Here is a 12,950-nt window from a genome sequence, read left to right on the forward strand (position 1 = left end):
TTTTCCAGTAATATTCCCACTGAGATTCAGAATCTCTTTTAAAAACATAGTCCCCAACCAAGACCGCAGCATGAAAAGCTTCACAAAGCGGAACAAGTGACTGACTTCAAACAATCAGCAACTTACATGAAGACAATGGATTTATCAGTGTTCAGTAGCAGGCCATGTGGATTCAGTGTTCAATTAATTCTGTAGTCTATTTGTAAAAAAAAAAAAAAAAAAAAAAAAATCCATTACTTAGTGAGTGATCAAGTTTAACATGTTTCTGTATCGCAGAAGCTACAAAAACTTTCACCAGAGATAGAGCAGGTTTGAGGAACAACATACGTTATGTCTCCTCATGACTGAAGGTTGCCTCTGCTGATAGTTTTAGGGGTCAGTAGAGATCACAAATGAGGAGGCAGCTCTACTAATATGGCCTTATAAAAAAAAAAAGTACCAAGGTTCCAGTTTATGATTGTTCGGAGAAGAGCAACCGACTTCCTCATACAAGCTGCAGCGATGCGTGATGTGTGTGAAAACCTGAGTCAGAGGCAAACTGCAATTCAGCATGATACACTGCATCCGAAATGTTCAAAGAAGATTCATTTGCATGCATTTACCAGTATAAGATATCACCACATTCAATAACTGATAACAAAAAATAATGGCGCTTGAATTAACGTTTCCTTCCTCTTAAATAAAAACAGCAGTTGTTTCTAGAAACCAGACTTCACCCTGAGTTTATATGTTGCATTACACGTGATACATTCAAAGTCCTACTTGAAGGTCCGATTTGGAAGATAGTTGACTTTTAAGTCTCATTCCCAGCTCGTCAAATACTGACACCCTGTGTTAGTAGTTTGACAAAGCCATGAGCTGCAAGTGAGACTAAAAAGTCAGCTACCATACAAATTGGACCTTTGAGGGCACTGTGTAGTTTTTGGAGAAGAAATGATTTCTCAATTTAATTTTGCAATTTAAAATTACAACATCCAGTCTCTACAATCAGCACTGCTCCCAGTAGCATACATAACTCTTTTCAATTCATATGAGGTAATAATACAAACTCGGAAATATGTTCAATATGTTTTTTTTCCATAAGTGAGTAAACAAGCTCCTCCAGAGGAAAATTAGGTCCTCAGAACACTGTTTGAAGCTAGAAAGGTGGCAGGGTCCGCCACATATAAATAAAGTAACAGCATGAAACTGTGTTGTCCTCTAAGGTCAGTTGTATATTCTGTTTGTTAGGTAATGCAAACAAAGAGAGTTTGTTTATTTATTGTGTTTAGGCATAAAAAAAAACAAAAAGATCTTTCTCTTCTGATTAACATTTCTTCACCAAAAATACTGACTGCACCTTTAAGCTTTTTATAATTAGGCAAAGCCCCCTATAGGACACAAGGGAAATCCCATGTATTTGGTCTAAGAGGTGGCTGTTGGTAAGGGGTCGAGTCAGCGTTTTGTTATCGACAGGTCGCTGGTTCAATTTCCCTGTGGGGGGAAGTGGGCAAGATGTGCTGGTCGACACTTTGCACGGCAGCCACCGTCATCAGCAACTGAATGTATGAATTGGACATAGACACAAGTGTCTGCTAAAATGCCCTCAATGTAAGATGTGCCTAAATACAGGTAAATTGCCCCATATATTGTATTCTGATGAAATAATATGTACAACAGTTTCAGCGGTTGGAGGTTGAAATTCAAGAGTAAAAACACGTTTGCCTAAATGTGTGCAATATGCATTAACACGGACACAAAATGATCCAAAATGAAAGTTGAACAAACATGAGGGTGAAGGTGAATTATCTTGACAACCTGCAGGCTGGAGCTGGCCTCTGGTTCCGTCTGTTGTTCAGTTACGAAACAGAAACAGCGCCATCTAGTGGAAGGTTCCTCCATGTGCAGCGGTTTATCCGCCTGCTTTGTCTCCAGACCTCCGTGTTAACCACAGCAGCGTCAAGTCAGGAGAGTAGGCGGAAGTTGGGCAATTCGTCTTTCAAAATAAAGCAACTATTTCCCGCATTTATGTTTAATGCCAGACAGAAGGTGCATTTTTTTTATCACGTCTCACACTTTTCACCATAAACCAAAAGCCGCTGGCTATGTTTCAACCTCCTTTTCTTGGCTTTGTAACTCTAGACGCTGCAGTGAATATTATGACGGGTTTTATTTTGAAAAACCATCGATGGGGCGACGCGGTTTTTCGTGTGAGTTGGCAGATTTTGTCACAAACCACAATGCGCGAGAAGGACTGACGTTTGGCGAACCTAAACAATCCAGTGGAGAGGTCATTAAAGTGCGTCCGAGTCCACTCCGTATATGTAATAGATTACAGTGTGAGCGCGGAGTGCGTGCGTGTTGTAAAACTTCCATCTGGTGGCGCGCCGCGTCTCCACACGCCTGTTTCTCACAGATTCGTCTGCCGCCCGGGCGCTTCTTTTTTTGTTTTGCGGATTCACCCTCAGCCCGGGAGCCCATTTAAACATGCCACAAGGCTTTCATTTGAGCTTCGGCGATACTTAAAAGTTTGCGCGCAAACCTGGAGAAAGTTTGCGTGTGTGTTTCGGGCCGGGCTTGGAGAGGCGCTCGACAGCTGCAGAGGATCGACCGTCCTCCCTCCTTAAACAGCGGAGACGGTAGTTGATCGTCCGAAACTGTTGACCCCGGTGTGGAGTGCAGGTTGCTGTTTGTCCTAATTTAGTATCATCGGTCCACAGCGTGCACAGGGCGCACATTGTCCTCTAAATCTGCCACAGAAGACCTTCATGGTGAGTGTGCAAACCTCTCAGTGTTTGATTTTTCTTTGTCTTATAAAAAAACCTTTATAGTGGCTCTTATGGAAGCCTTCATATTGGCTGTCATGACAGTGTAAACACCTAGAGACTTGCCGCGTAATTGCAGTTACAGCCATCGGTGCAGTGTTAGCAGCCAAGCCTCTCCTTTTCTGGTTAGTTCTTCGATACAGATCCTGCTGTAGGTCCGTATTATCATGTTCATGTGCGCACCCTCTGTTTAACCTATGAGCCTTATCTTGACGCCTGGCAGCCCTTGTGGTTTCGTTTCATGACTGCGCAACCAACAGTAAAAGTGATAATAATAACAACAATCCGCAGCCACTGTGCATACAATGGTTTAATTTATTAATAAGTATGCGTGAGTGTGTGAAGAGGAGGTGTGAGTATGTGAAGAGGAGGTGTGTGTGTGTGTGTGTGTGTGTGTGTGTGTGTGCATGGCCAAGGGGAACTGTGCTTTCCGTTTGAGCCCACTCCACTGTTGCCTCACCCAGTGACATTAGAGCATGTGAGCTGTGTGTGAGCCTGTTTATAAAGCATCAGCTGGGCTTTCCAGAGGGAGATTTTTTTTGAAGACTTCACCAGAGAGGAAGCTTTATAAGCCGGTGCATCCAGAGTCTGAGCAGCCACAGCGTTTTTCACCTCTCACTGTGTTTTTGTCTCCATGATAGATGAGCATGGAAGTGGACCTCGATGGATTATTTAGGCAAAATGAAACCTTCGACTATGACAAGGACTATGAGTATAAGGATGAGTTGGAGATAAGAGCCACATGGGTGGTGATCCCGGTTCTGTACTCAGTGCAGATGGTCATAGGTCTGCTGGGGAACGGACTGCTTCTGGCCGTTCTGGCTCTTAAGAGGCGATCCTGGAGTATGTCAGACACCTTCATCCTCCACCTGAGTGTCGCAGACGTCTTGCTGCTGCTGGTGACGCTGCCCGTCTGGGCTGCACAGGCATCTAAAAGTTGTGACTGGTGCCTCAGCGGATTTCTGTGCAAGATGAGTGGAGCTGTTTTTGATGTAAGTACTCAGTGGTGTTTATAACCGGCAGGGGAAGGGTGGTCCTCTCAGTCAAGACGTGAGAAAGCTGTTTTTGGCTGCAGTGTGTTTGGCTGAAGGCCATTCGTTCCATCATATTCAGGATACTTGGCAGGGTCATTGTCCTTATTAACACTGTTATTGAGCAAGTATACTCCCCTGACATCCACATTCTCCAGACATATCTGCATTTCTGGGAAAAGTCAAAAGGAGGGAGTTAAAGTGGGGCAGAAGTGAAACTAATGTCATAAAGACGGCTGAGATTTCCTGTCTTACACAAGATCACAGCTTTCCTTTTTCTTTTTCCCAGGTCAACTTCTACTGTGGGATATTTATGCTGGCTTGCATCAGTTTTGATAGCTACCTGTCCGTCATCCACGCCACCCAGCTGTACTCCCAGAAGAGGCCCTGGTTAGCCCATATCAGCTGCATTTTGGTCTGGCTCGGCTCCCTGATCCTATCCATCGCTGACTGGTATTTCACTGTGGCCAAAAAAGATTATGAGCAAGTAGAGTGTGTTCATGAATACTCTGTGGCACGCCTGGGCCACCACACGCTGGGCTTCCTGCTGCCCGCAGTCGCCCTCATCATCTGCTGCTCCTTCATACTGCTACGTCTGCAGCGCTGCTCTAAAGGCCTCCAGAAGCAGAGGTCCATCATGGTAATCCTCCCCCTGGTGGGGGTCTTCTTTCTCTGCTGGATGCCATACAACATCACACTCATTGTGGACACAGTCAGGAGCATCTCGAAGGAACCTGATGTTGGAACTCTTAAAGGTTCCCTGAACACAGCTCTGATGGTCACATCTATGTTTGGCTGCATTCACGCCTGCCTCAGGCCTCTGCTCTATCTCGGCCTGTGCCAAAACTTCAGGAAACAGATTTTGGCCCTGCTGAGATGTGCTCCAGTCAAATCTGTGGGCTCTTTGTGGGAGTTGGGTGTGGGCGAGGAAGTCCTGCCTGAACAGAATCATGAGGTGGGAGAGAGAGAGCTGATGAATGTTGACCATCAGGAGCAGTTAACTCAATGCTGACAGCAAAAATGACCTCCTGTGACTCAGTGGTGACCTCAGTAATGCTCCAACCTCTGAGGGGAATTCAGTGTGAGGTCATGTCATGAGTTCAAGGGGTAAAGGACTAAGTTGTTTCTAATAATAGAAAATAGATATTTATAAAAGAATGACTCCTTCACATTGCACTAAAATGTGAAGTTTTCGGAGCCACGTCATGGTGACATCTACTGTTGTACTTCTATTTTGTAATCACTGTTACACACTTTCAGCTTGTCACTCCGAATCAGTTTTTACTCAAGTGTAAATATTTCTTTTATTGTGTATTTTTATTTTATTTAAATCAAACTGTTATTTTATGTGAAGTAAAAAAAAAATGTTTTCAGCTGTGCCACAACCATCATAAAGCTCATAATGTTTGTAATGTCAAGAAATATAAGCTGTTACTTTGTTAACACACTGTATAACTTTATGGTTGACAACATATCACAAGCTTTCAGTTTTGATTTGTCATTTTACCCTCAAGCAGTAAAGACAGTGTGAATTCCACGATTGCGCAATGGTTGTCCCTCGTGACCTCAGTCAAGTGAGGGAATTTCCTCACTGTGAATCCCACATGCTTTTTTGTTTTCCTCCTTTTTCTTCTTTCTCAATTCATTCTTGCAACATGGCTGCGTGGACTGTATATGACACAGGATGACACAAGTGGGTAGTGATGTCATCTGTCAGGTGACAGTGAGCGACATAGAGGAGGAGGAAGAGGGCGGAGAAAAAAGCGCTCTGTTGCCGGGGCCTTTTGTGTTTGCTCTGAGGACTCGTCTGTTTGTTTGGTAACGCGAGAACAGTCGCCTGCTTTGTGCAAAGGCAGGAAAGAAGAGTGTAGGTGGCAGAGGAGGAGTTAGAGAAAATACAATCTATCTGAAACATCACATCTCATTTTGTGCTGAGCATTAATCCTGTGGTTTCTCTTCCAAGCTGCCGTGCAGGTTAATGCCTGCCAGACATGCCTGTTTTAATGATCGTAAATCACGTAAAAATGCAAACTGAAATAAAGTGTCCTCCACAAATCTTTTATTAACTCCATGTGCAGTAATTTCAACTGTCTCCCGCCTGCCAGGCCACTTCTTTTGCTTCCTCTTTCCCCTAAAACTAGAAGTTGAAGTTCAAGCAGAGCTGAAAATGTGGTCTGAACTTAAAAATGTTGGTTGCAACAAGTCACGTTTATAACACTGCTGGTTATAGTTAGACGTATGTGTTGCATTAAATAGAGTTATTTCCTCTAACCGAGCTGTCACCTGAGAAACACTGTGGGAGAGTTTGTGAAAGTGTCACTCGGTTTTTTGCCGTCAGTCGCACTGACTGAACCAGTAGAGCTGCTTGCTCAGGAGGAAGCTGTTTAAGGTACACTGGTCGTTGCTGTAATGAAACTTAGGCTGATCGATTAGCACCCCCTCCACCCTGCTCTTAGTCATATGTTTGACTGTCACATGAATTACCATCTGCTAAAAAAAACCACACGTCTGAGGATGTGCGGCAGGTTTTTGTCACTTTGCTTCAGTTTCCTGTCAAAAAGATGTCATATATTTCCACTGAAACTGCCACTTGTGGGTTTTTTTTTTTTTTTTTTTGTTCTTGTGCGTAATCACCTCATCTTAGCGATATACTGTTAGGCGAGTGCATTACGTTAAATACAGTGAATATATCAAAGAATGTCTTGTGCATTATACGTGCTGAAAGAGAAGAGAGGATGGAAAGAGATGTTGCACAATCGAACTTCTGCGAAAAGGTTTCATGTGACATTTAAGGCACAACTTTGACTACAGTGTGTGCATTTAAGCGTGCCTTTCTTTATAGAAAAGAAAATGCCAAAAAGTCAGGCTCAGATTGTTAAAAGGGATTACACAGTAAGAGAAACAAATAATAGGTGCATGAGATAAACCCCAGCCGCAATATCTTGACTGGTTCCTTGCGAACAGTGGAAGCTGCATTACACAGACATTTCTATTTAGGAAGTCAGGCTTTTGTAAACAGGAAAGACGTGATATGATACAGATGAGTAGATTTCTGTGGAACAGCCTTTGTCACTAACCACAAACTAAACTTTGTAGTATTTTCTAGGTTTCTAAAAGAAAAATGGTGAACCCTCATATACACTATTATGTCTAAAGCCTTCTCTGTTCTGATAGGACTGTTTGTGTGTTAATGTTAATGTTAATAATCATATAATTTATTATCAGAATTGCCCTATACTATATTGGAGCTCAGTTTCCAAAATATGATGTTGGCTATTTAGAGGCCGCCATCAAAACTGGGTAAGTTCAGCTACTACTGTACATTTTCTACTACTACTACTACTACTTTCTAGCCGTCTTTGTGGCGCCAAAATCGGGTTGCCAAAAAAAGAAAATTCCGTCTTTATCTGCTACTACTAGTTTTCAATGTTATGTGGTGGTGCTGTGCTTAAGGTCAGGTTAAGGTTAAAAGAACACTTGGTAGGGGCGCACAGGTGGTTGAGTGGTCAGAGCGCATGCCATATACGCAGCCGACCCTGGTTCGATTCCGGCCGGAGGTCCTTTGCTGCATGTCACATCCCCCTCTCTCTCCCATATTTCCTATCTGTCTACTGCTTAATAAAGGTGTCTATGCCAGAAAAAATCTTAAAAAAAAAAACACTTGGTAAGGACAACAAAAGGTCACATTTTGTTTATAGCATAAATCATCCAAACGTAAACTTTAGGTTATTCTCTTCTATGACCCATGACGAAGGAATGTCAGGTGAAGTTTTGTAGTTCACAAAACATTTCTTGAGCGTTGAAGCAAAACAGCAATGCTGCATTCTCCTGACCAGCTGAAATAGAAAGTGTCAATTGTCAAATAAAGGGTCAAGATCCCAAATTACTTCTACTTCAGTTGCTTAGGAGAATGTTGCCCCACTGTTTTTGCAGTGAAGCTCCAGAAATGCTCTGTGGACCGTGAAACTTCAAAACGCGATCTTTTCTTACCCTTACCAAGTGTTTTTTGCACAGCATCGCCACGTCAAATTGAAAACTGCACATATCCTTGGTTGGCAAAAATGTAGAATGTTATCATTTATTCTGGCGATGGGGTCCTTTAAATTGTCCTTTTAACCCTGTTGCAGTGCTAAAATGTTGAAATCACACATCAGTGGTTCAGAAAATATAATTTTATTTCTTCCATACAGAAAAATATAATGCAATATACAGAAAAAAAACATCATATAAAATATGTAATGAGCTGAATGAGAAATAATGATAGGTAAAAAATAAGTCACAATACTGACTGCAGTCGGCTACATGTTTCCCTGATTCATTTATGTTAAAGTTCTGTCTCGGAGTCAGAAAAGTATAATATTATATTTCTGCTACACAAGAAAAAATTGATCTGCTGCCTACAAGTACAGGTGTATGACCTAAAGGCTCAGACAGACAAAGTTAATTGCCCAGTTGTCATGTCAGTGGTCATCTAGGGCTAAAAATGCACCATGATAGACAGGAAATTGAAAGAAAGCATAGCCTGCTGCGGGTTATATAACACAGGAAATGTACAGAAACACATTCCACACGCAGTCCTGCATGTCTCTGTCTGTTAAAGTCAGTTTGAAAGCATGTTCATGTTTCTCTCGCTCAGATTGCAATGGAGTTGGAGGTGTCACCGGACTCAGACCAAATGGAGCTCCTCCTGCTGGATTGGTGGATTGTCTTCATCTTGCAGCCAAGAGACCTCAGGATGTTCATGAGCTGACGCCGGAACTTCACACCCACAAAGGCGTACAGGATGGGATTGAGGCTGCAGTGGAGGTAACCTATGGTGGAGGTGATTATCCTGGCTTTCTCTAGAGATGATCTGACTCCACAGGTCTCGTTGCTGCTGCCAGAACTAACTGTGTCCACAATGAGGGTGATGTTGTACGGCGTCCAGCAGAGAAAAAAAACCACCACCACGGCCATGATGACCCTGAAAGCCTTCTGCTTCTGGAGGCCCTGGGAGCCGCACCGCAACTGCCGCAGGATGCAGGAGTAGCAGAAGATCAGGATCGCTGAAGGCAGCAGGAAGCCCACTATGTGGTAGAGGAGGCGTGACGCCAGCCGCCAGTCACCCACTGACCTACTGACCTGGAGTGCATCTTCTGGCAGAATATAAAACTTTAAGAAGTTGTGAACACACTCCGTTTTCTCTCTTCTTTCATCCGTCAGAGCCTCCAAAAAGATCCAGTCAGGGATGGAGAGGAACACAGAGAAGAGCCACACTACCAAGCAGCTAATGTGAACGACCAAGGGGTTCCTGCGGGAGTACATCTGGGTGGCGTGGACGATGGACAGGTAGCGGTCCAGACTGATGCAGGCCAGGAGGAAGATCCCGCAGTAGAAGTTGATCTGAAGGAACAAAAGAAATCAGCCAAAGATAAGTGAAAAAATCAACCACTGCATATTTACTGTTATCATATTATTATGTGCTGTTACTACCGTGAAAACAGCTCCGGTGATCTTGCACAGAGTTGTGCCAAAGTTCCACCCAGAAGCTTGACGGGCCTGTGCAGCCCACAGGGGCAGCGTCACCAGCAGCAGGACATCTGCCACACCCAGATGGAGGATGAAGGTGTCGGTCACACTCCAAGTCTTCCTGCTCCGTAACAGAACTCCCAGCAGCAGCCCGTTGCCCAGGACACCCACGACAAAGGCCACCGAGTACAGAATTGGGATGAACATGGCCTCGAATTGCATGCCCTCATTCAGGTCGCATATGTCTCCCTCCCCATCACAGCAATTCTCGTCAGACGGGTAATAATAAGAGTCATTGCCGTATAATGTACCCAAGTCTTCAAGGTCTTCCTTGGATAATGTGAAAGAGTTGGCCATCAGTGAACTCTGCACGAGAAGAAAAGGACATTTGAGCTGAGCGTTTGACCTGTGTAGTCTATTTCAACCACAAGGGGGTGCTGTGTAGCTTTGAACAAATCTATATCCATCTAACTTTCTGTGTGTCTATCTATCTATCTGTCTATCTATCTGGACAATGGCAATTAATTAAATTGCTGCTCAAATATTATTCGGTTTAAAGGTGCCCTATGTAGTTTAGGGGTAGACAATTCACAAGATCTTCTTCATCGGCTGAGGGTTCGTACACTGATTTGAGCAATCACCATCGTCTCACAGGTCAATTACATGCTCTGCTCAGTGCAGTACTGAAAACACGACAGTATTACACCATGTAGGGATGCTTCAGTCTGTGAGGAAGAGCCAGTCCTGAGTGTTCAGTTTGCAGCCTGTCTATGACCCAGAATTCATGAACATAAGTGAATATGTTGCTGGATGAACTGAATGACTGTGTGAATCATACGAATCTCACTTCTCTTTTGTATAATTAGATTGGAGAATCACTTAGATATGAATATATAGCATTACTGGAATCTTTACATTTCTGTGCAAGTCATCATTTGGTCACGGTAAACGATTCAAGAGGCAGATTTTTTTTAAACTTTAAAAACAATTGACTGTAGCTCCATCACTGACTCACGCAATGTGACAACGTTTGACTGAATGACACGCTGTTGGGCTACAGACCACATCAGAGTCTACAACACTTTGGTCCCTAGTGTGAACTTTGGGTCTAAGAACAAACGGCAGACGGGGTGAACAAAGATTCAGATGAAATAGCAGACGTTCAAAGTTCAATTTAGCAGAATAATTAACTAATTTGAGTAGTTAAAAAGGTCACACACACACAAAATGTGTGCAAAAGGAGGTTAAAGGAGCAGATGAGATAGGCATGTGTATTCAGAACTAATTAATAATATATGCATCTTCCAAAGAATTAGACTTAAGGTACAAACATACCACGTGTGATCCTAAGAGAAGTGTTCCTCTTCAAAGCAGATTGTCGTCAGTGAAGATGAGCTCCGCCTAATGATCTAGTCTCGCTAGTAACAGCATCTATAGAGCCGCATCACAGAGGAAGCAGAAGACAACAAAGAAAAAAAACCTCCCACCACGCATGAAGGATAAAACTGTAATTTTACTATGAGAGCAGCACTGTGTTATTAGGGTTTGTTAGGGAGACTTACCTTTGTAGAGAGAGCTCCTGCGATTTAACCCTCCTGTTGCTATTTCTATTGACTATTTATTCTCTCCTTAAATAAGATTTTGATGATTGAATTTTATGTTGACAAATTTTTTTTAATCATTCTTGCTACATTCATTAAAAAAAACTGAATGAATCATTGAATCAAACACTGGTAACTGCCAACCAACCCAACTACCAACACTAAAACATGATAACCACTCGTGCCACGGCCTGTTCACCTTGCTGTCATCTGGCAAGCAGCACAGAAGTATCCCATGGCAAGTGATAGAGTAGTGTCTGCTGGCGAGTAATAGCCTACAGATGTATCCGGTGGCGAGTGATGCAGAAGTGCCCAGTAGTAAAGAACACAGAAGAATCTGTGGTGAGGCCGCGAGTGATGCAGTCGAGACTAATGCAGATGTTATCTTGAGTAAAGTGATACAAAGGTTTCCTCTACTGTGCCACTAGACTACAGAGCAGCTTATTACCCCAGGCTGTGAGAATCCTAAACTCAAACCATTTTTATACCATTCTCCAAAGGATAAAAAAAAATTATCATCATATTTTTATATATAATTTTTTTATCCATCTGTATAACTTCTGTTTTGTAACTAGCATAAAGGGACTACAAACCTTTTTGCAGCCCTGTTGTGAAACCATAAAATCAATCTTTAATCTTCATTTAAAGGTCTGGGACCAGTCTAGAATATTTATTCAAAACAGACATAAGCTTGTTTATAAATTCCCTGTAAAACTGCGTTTATTCAATTTTTTTGTTAAACTGACTCATTACACTCCAAGCCACGTTCCTCTCCGATGTTATAAAGGGACTTTTAATCAGTGTAAAGCTATGAGTGGGTGAAAAGGGCATTTACCAATTGCGCGTGAGTAGGCTGGTATATTTTCCGAAGAAGCCGATGAATAACACCTCTTCACTTATCAGTTTCATCTGGTTTGAATGTTGTCTCTCAGAATCTGTTGGTGTAGAAGAGGTACAGATCTTGATCTTGATAAGTCCTGACTCTGTTGAAAATGTTGTGAGCAAATATGCTGTGACAATACAGTCCCTGAGTGTCCCTTGCAACTGCGTGCACTTTCAGGTGTATGAAGTGACGAATTTGACTTTCAGGTCGCTTTTGTTTTCCAGAAATGATCTTTTAACTTCCTTTAATGACCACATGTCTAATGTGGTGTCTAGCCAGCCATCTCGCCATTTGAACAGATTTGACGCATGAATGCTCACTCTTTTTTAGTTTCAGTTTTTAATTCATTCATGTGTGTCCTCATACCATGCTGGCATGGAAATGTGTTTTAAATGTAACATCCAATAGAGCTGCCATTGCATTAATTATATATGTGAATTTTGAATTTAGCAGAGTTGTAAACTCAAGTCACTGTTTTTTGAACTTGCAGCTTGACTTTACAGAAAATAAATCACTTGAGACTCGAGCTTGACTTGAGACACGATGACTCAAATGATTTTCATGTGTTTCAAATTCATTTTCATTTTTAGTCTGGCTTTAAAAGTGTTGGGAGAGTTTTTTTGGTTTGAGAAGAGATTAATAAATAAATACGCTTCATTAAACGTATATGTTTTTTGTTTGATTACATGAATTAATCATTTAAACTGCACTGCCAAACTGCAAAAAAATGCCAATTTCTACAGAATGTTGCTATAAAGGATCATAAGTGATGCACCTAAAAACCCAAATCAATAATATACTCTACACACATGAAAGTAAAACATTAAAGAGATCTCAGAATTTATGGCACGAAACCAACATCCCGAGTATATTAAGAAATACAGATTAAAGCTATTAAATGCCAGAGCTCGCCTCATTTTGTGTCTCACCATTAAAAAGACTGAAATAAGTAAATGTTGTCAGACTGGATGTTTTGTTTTCGTCCGTTTGATTGTGCTCATGAAGCAGTGAAATGTGGTCGTGCTGTTCGGCAGAGGTTTGTGCATGTGGTGTCGGTACAGAGATGTACTGGAACAGCGCGTGCTCACACCTTTATAACAAACAGCAAACTTGTTATTAGACT

The 12,950-nt window shown here is 42.2% G+C and overlaps 2 protein-coding genes across 2 annotated transcripts; one reads left to right on the forward strand and one right to left on the reverse strand.

The window, feature by feature from the left end:
• The first annotated feature begins 2,214 nt into the window (after positions 1–2,214).
• Positions 2,215–5,901, forward strand: LOC115566676 (C-X-C chemokine receptor type 3-like). The gene is made up of 3 exons (XM_030392592.1): positions 2,215–2,750; positions 3,446–3,796; positions 4,125–5,901. The coding sequence occupies exons 1-3, from the start codon at positions 2,748–2,750 to the stop codon at positions 4,845–4,847; spliced, it is 1,077 nt and encodes a 358-aa protein (XP_030248452.1). The 5' UTR covers positions 2,215–2,747; the 3' UTR covers positions 4,848–5,901.
• Positions 5,902–7,997: 2,096 nt separating this feature from the next.
• On the reverse strand, positions 7,998–11,373 carry cxcr3.1 (chemokine (C-X-C motif) receptor 3, tandem duplicate 1). The gene is made up of 3 exons (XM_030392514.1): positions 10,679–11,373; positions 9,308–9,709; positions 7,998–9,217 (listed from the first exon to the last, which is right to left on the reverse strand). Exons 2-3 carry the CDS (start codon positions 9,698–9,700, stop codon positions 8,468–8,470), a joined length of 1,143 nt encoding a protein of 380 aa, XP_030248374.1. The 5' UTR covers positions 9,701–9,709; positions 10,679–11,373; the 3' UTR covers positions 7,998–8,467.
• Between the last annotated feature and the right edge of the window lie 1,577 nt (positions 11,374–12,950).

This window comes from Sparus aurata, chromosome 17 (assembly GCF_900880675.1).
Source record: "Sparus aurata chromosome 17, fSpaAur1.1, whole genome shotgun sequence".
Classification (NCBI taxonomy): Eukaryota; Metazoa; Chordata; class Actinopteri; order Spariformes; family Sparidae; genus Sparus; species Sparus aurata.

What these genes read in the sequence shown, in the direction of transcription:
- LOC115566676 (XM_030392592.1), top strand. An exon ending in TGAGTGGAGCTGTTTTTGAT is followed by an intron (nt 3,797 to 4,124) that starts GTAAGTACTCAG and finishes TCTTTTTCCCAG; the next exon opens with GTCAACTTCTACTGTGGGAT.
- cxcr3.1 (XM_030392514.1), bottom strand. Translation starts at nt 9,700, where the DNA reads ATGGCCAACTCTTTCACATTATCCAAGGAAGACCTTGAAGACTTGGGT. An exon ending in TCACCGGAGCTGTTTTCACG is followed by an intron (nt 9,218 to 9,307) that starts GTAGTAACAGCA and finishes TTGTTCCTTCAG; the next exon opens with ATCAACTTCTACTGCGGGAT.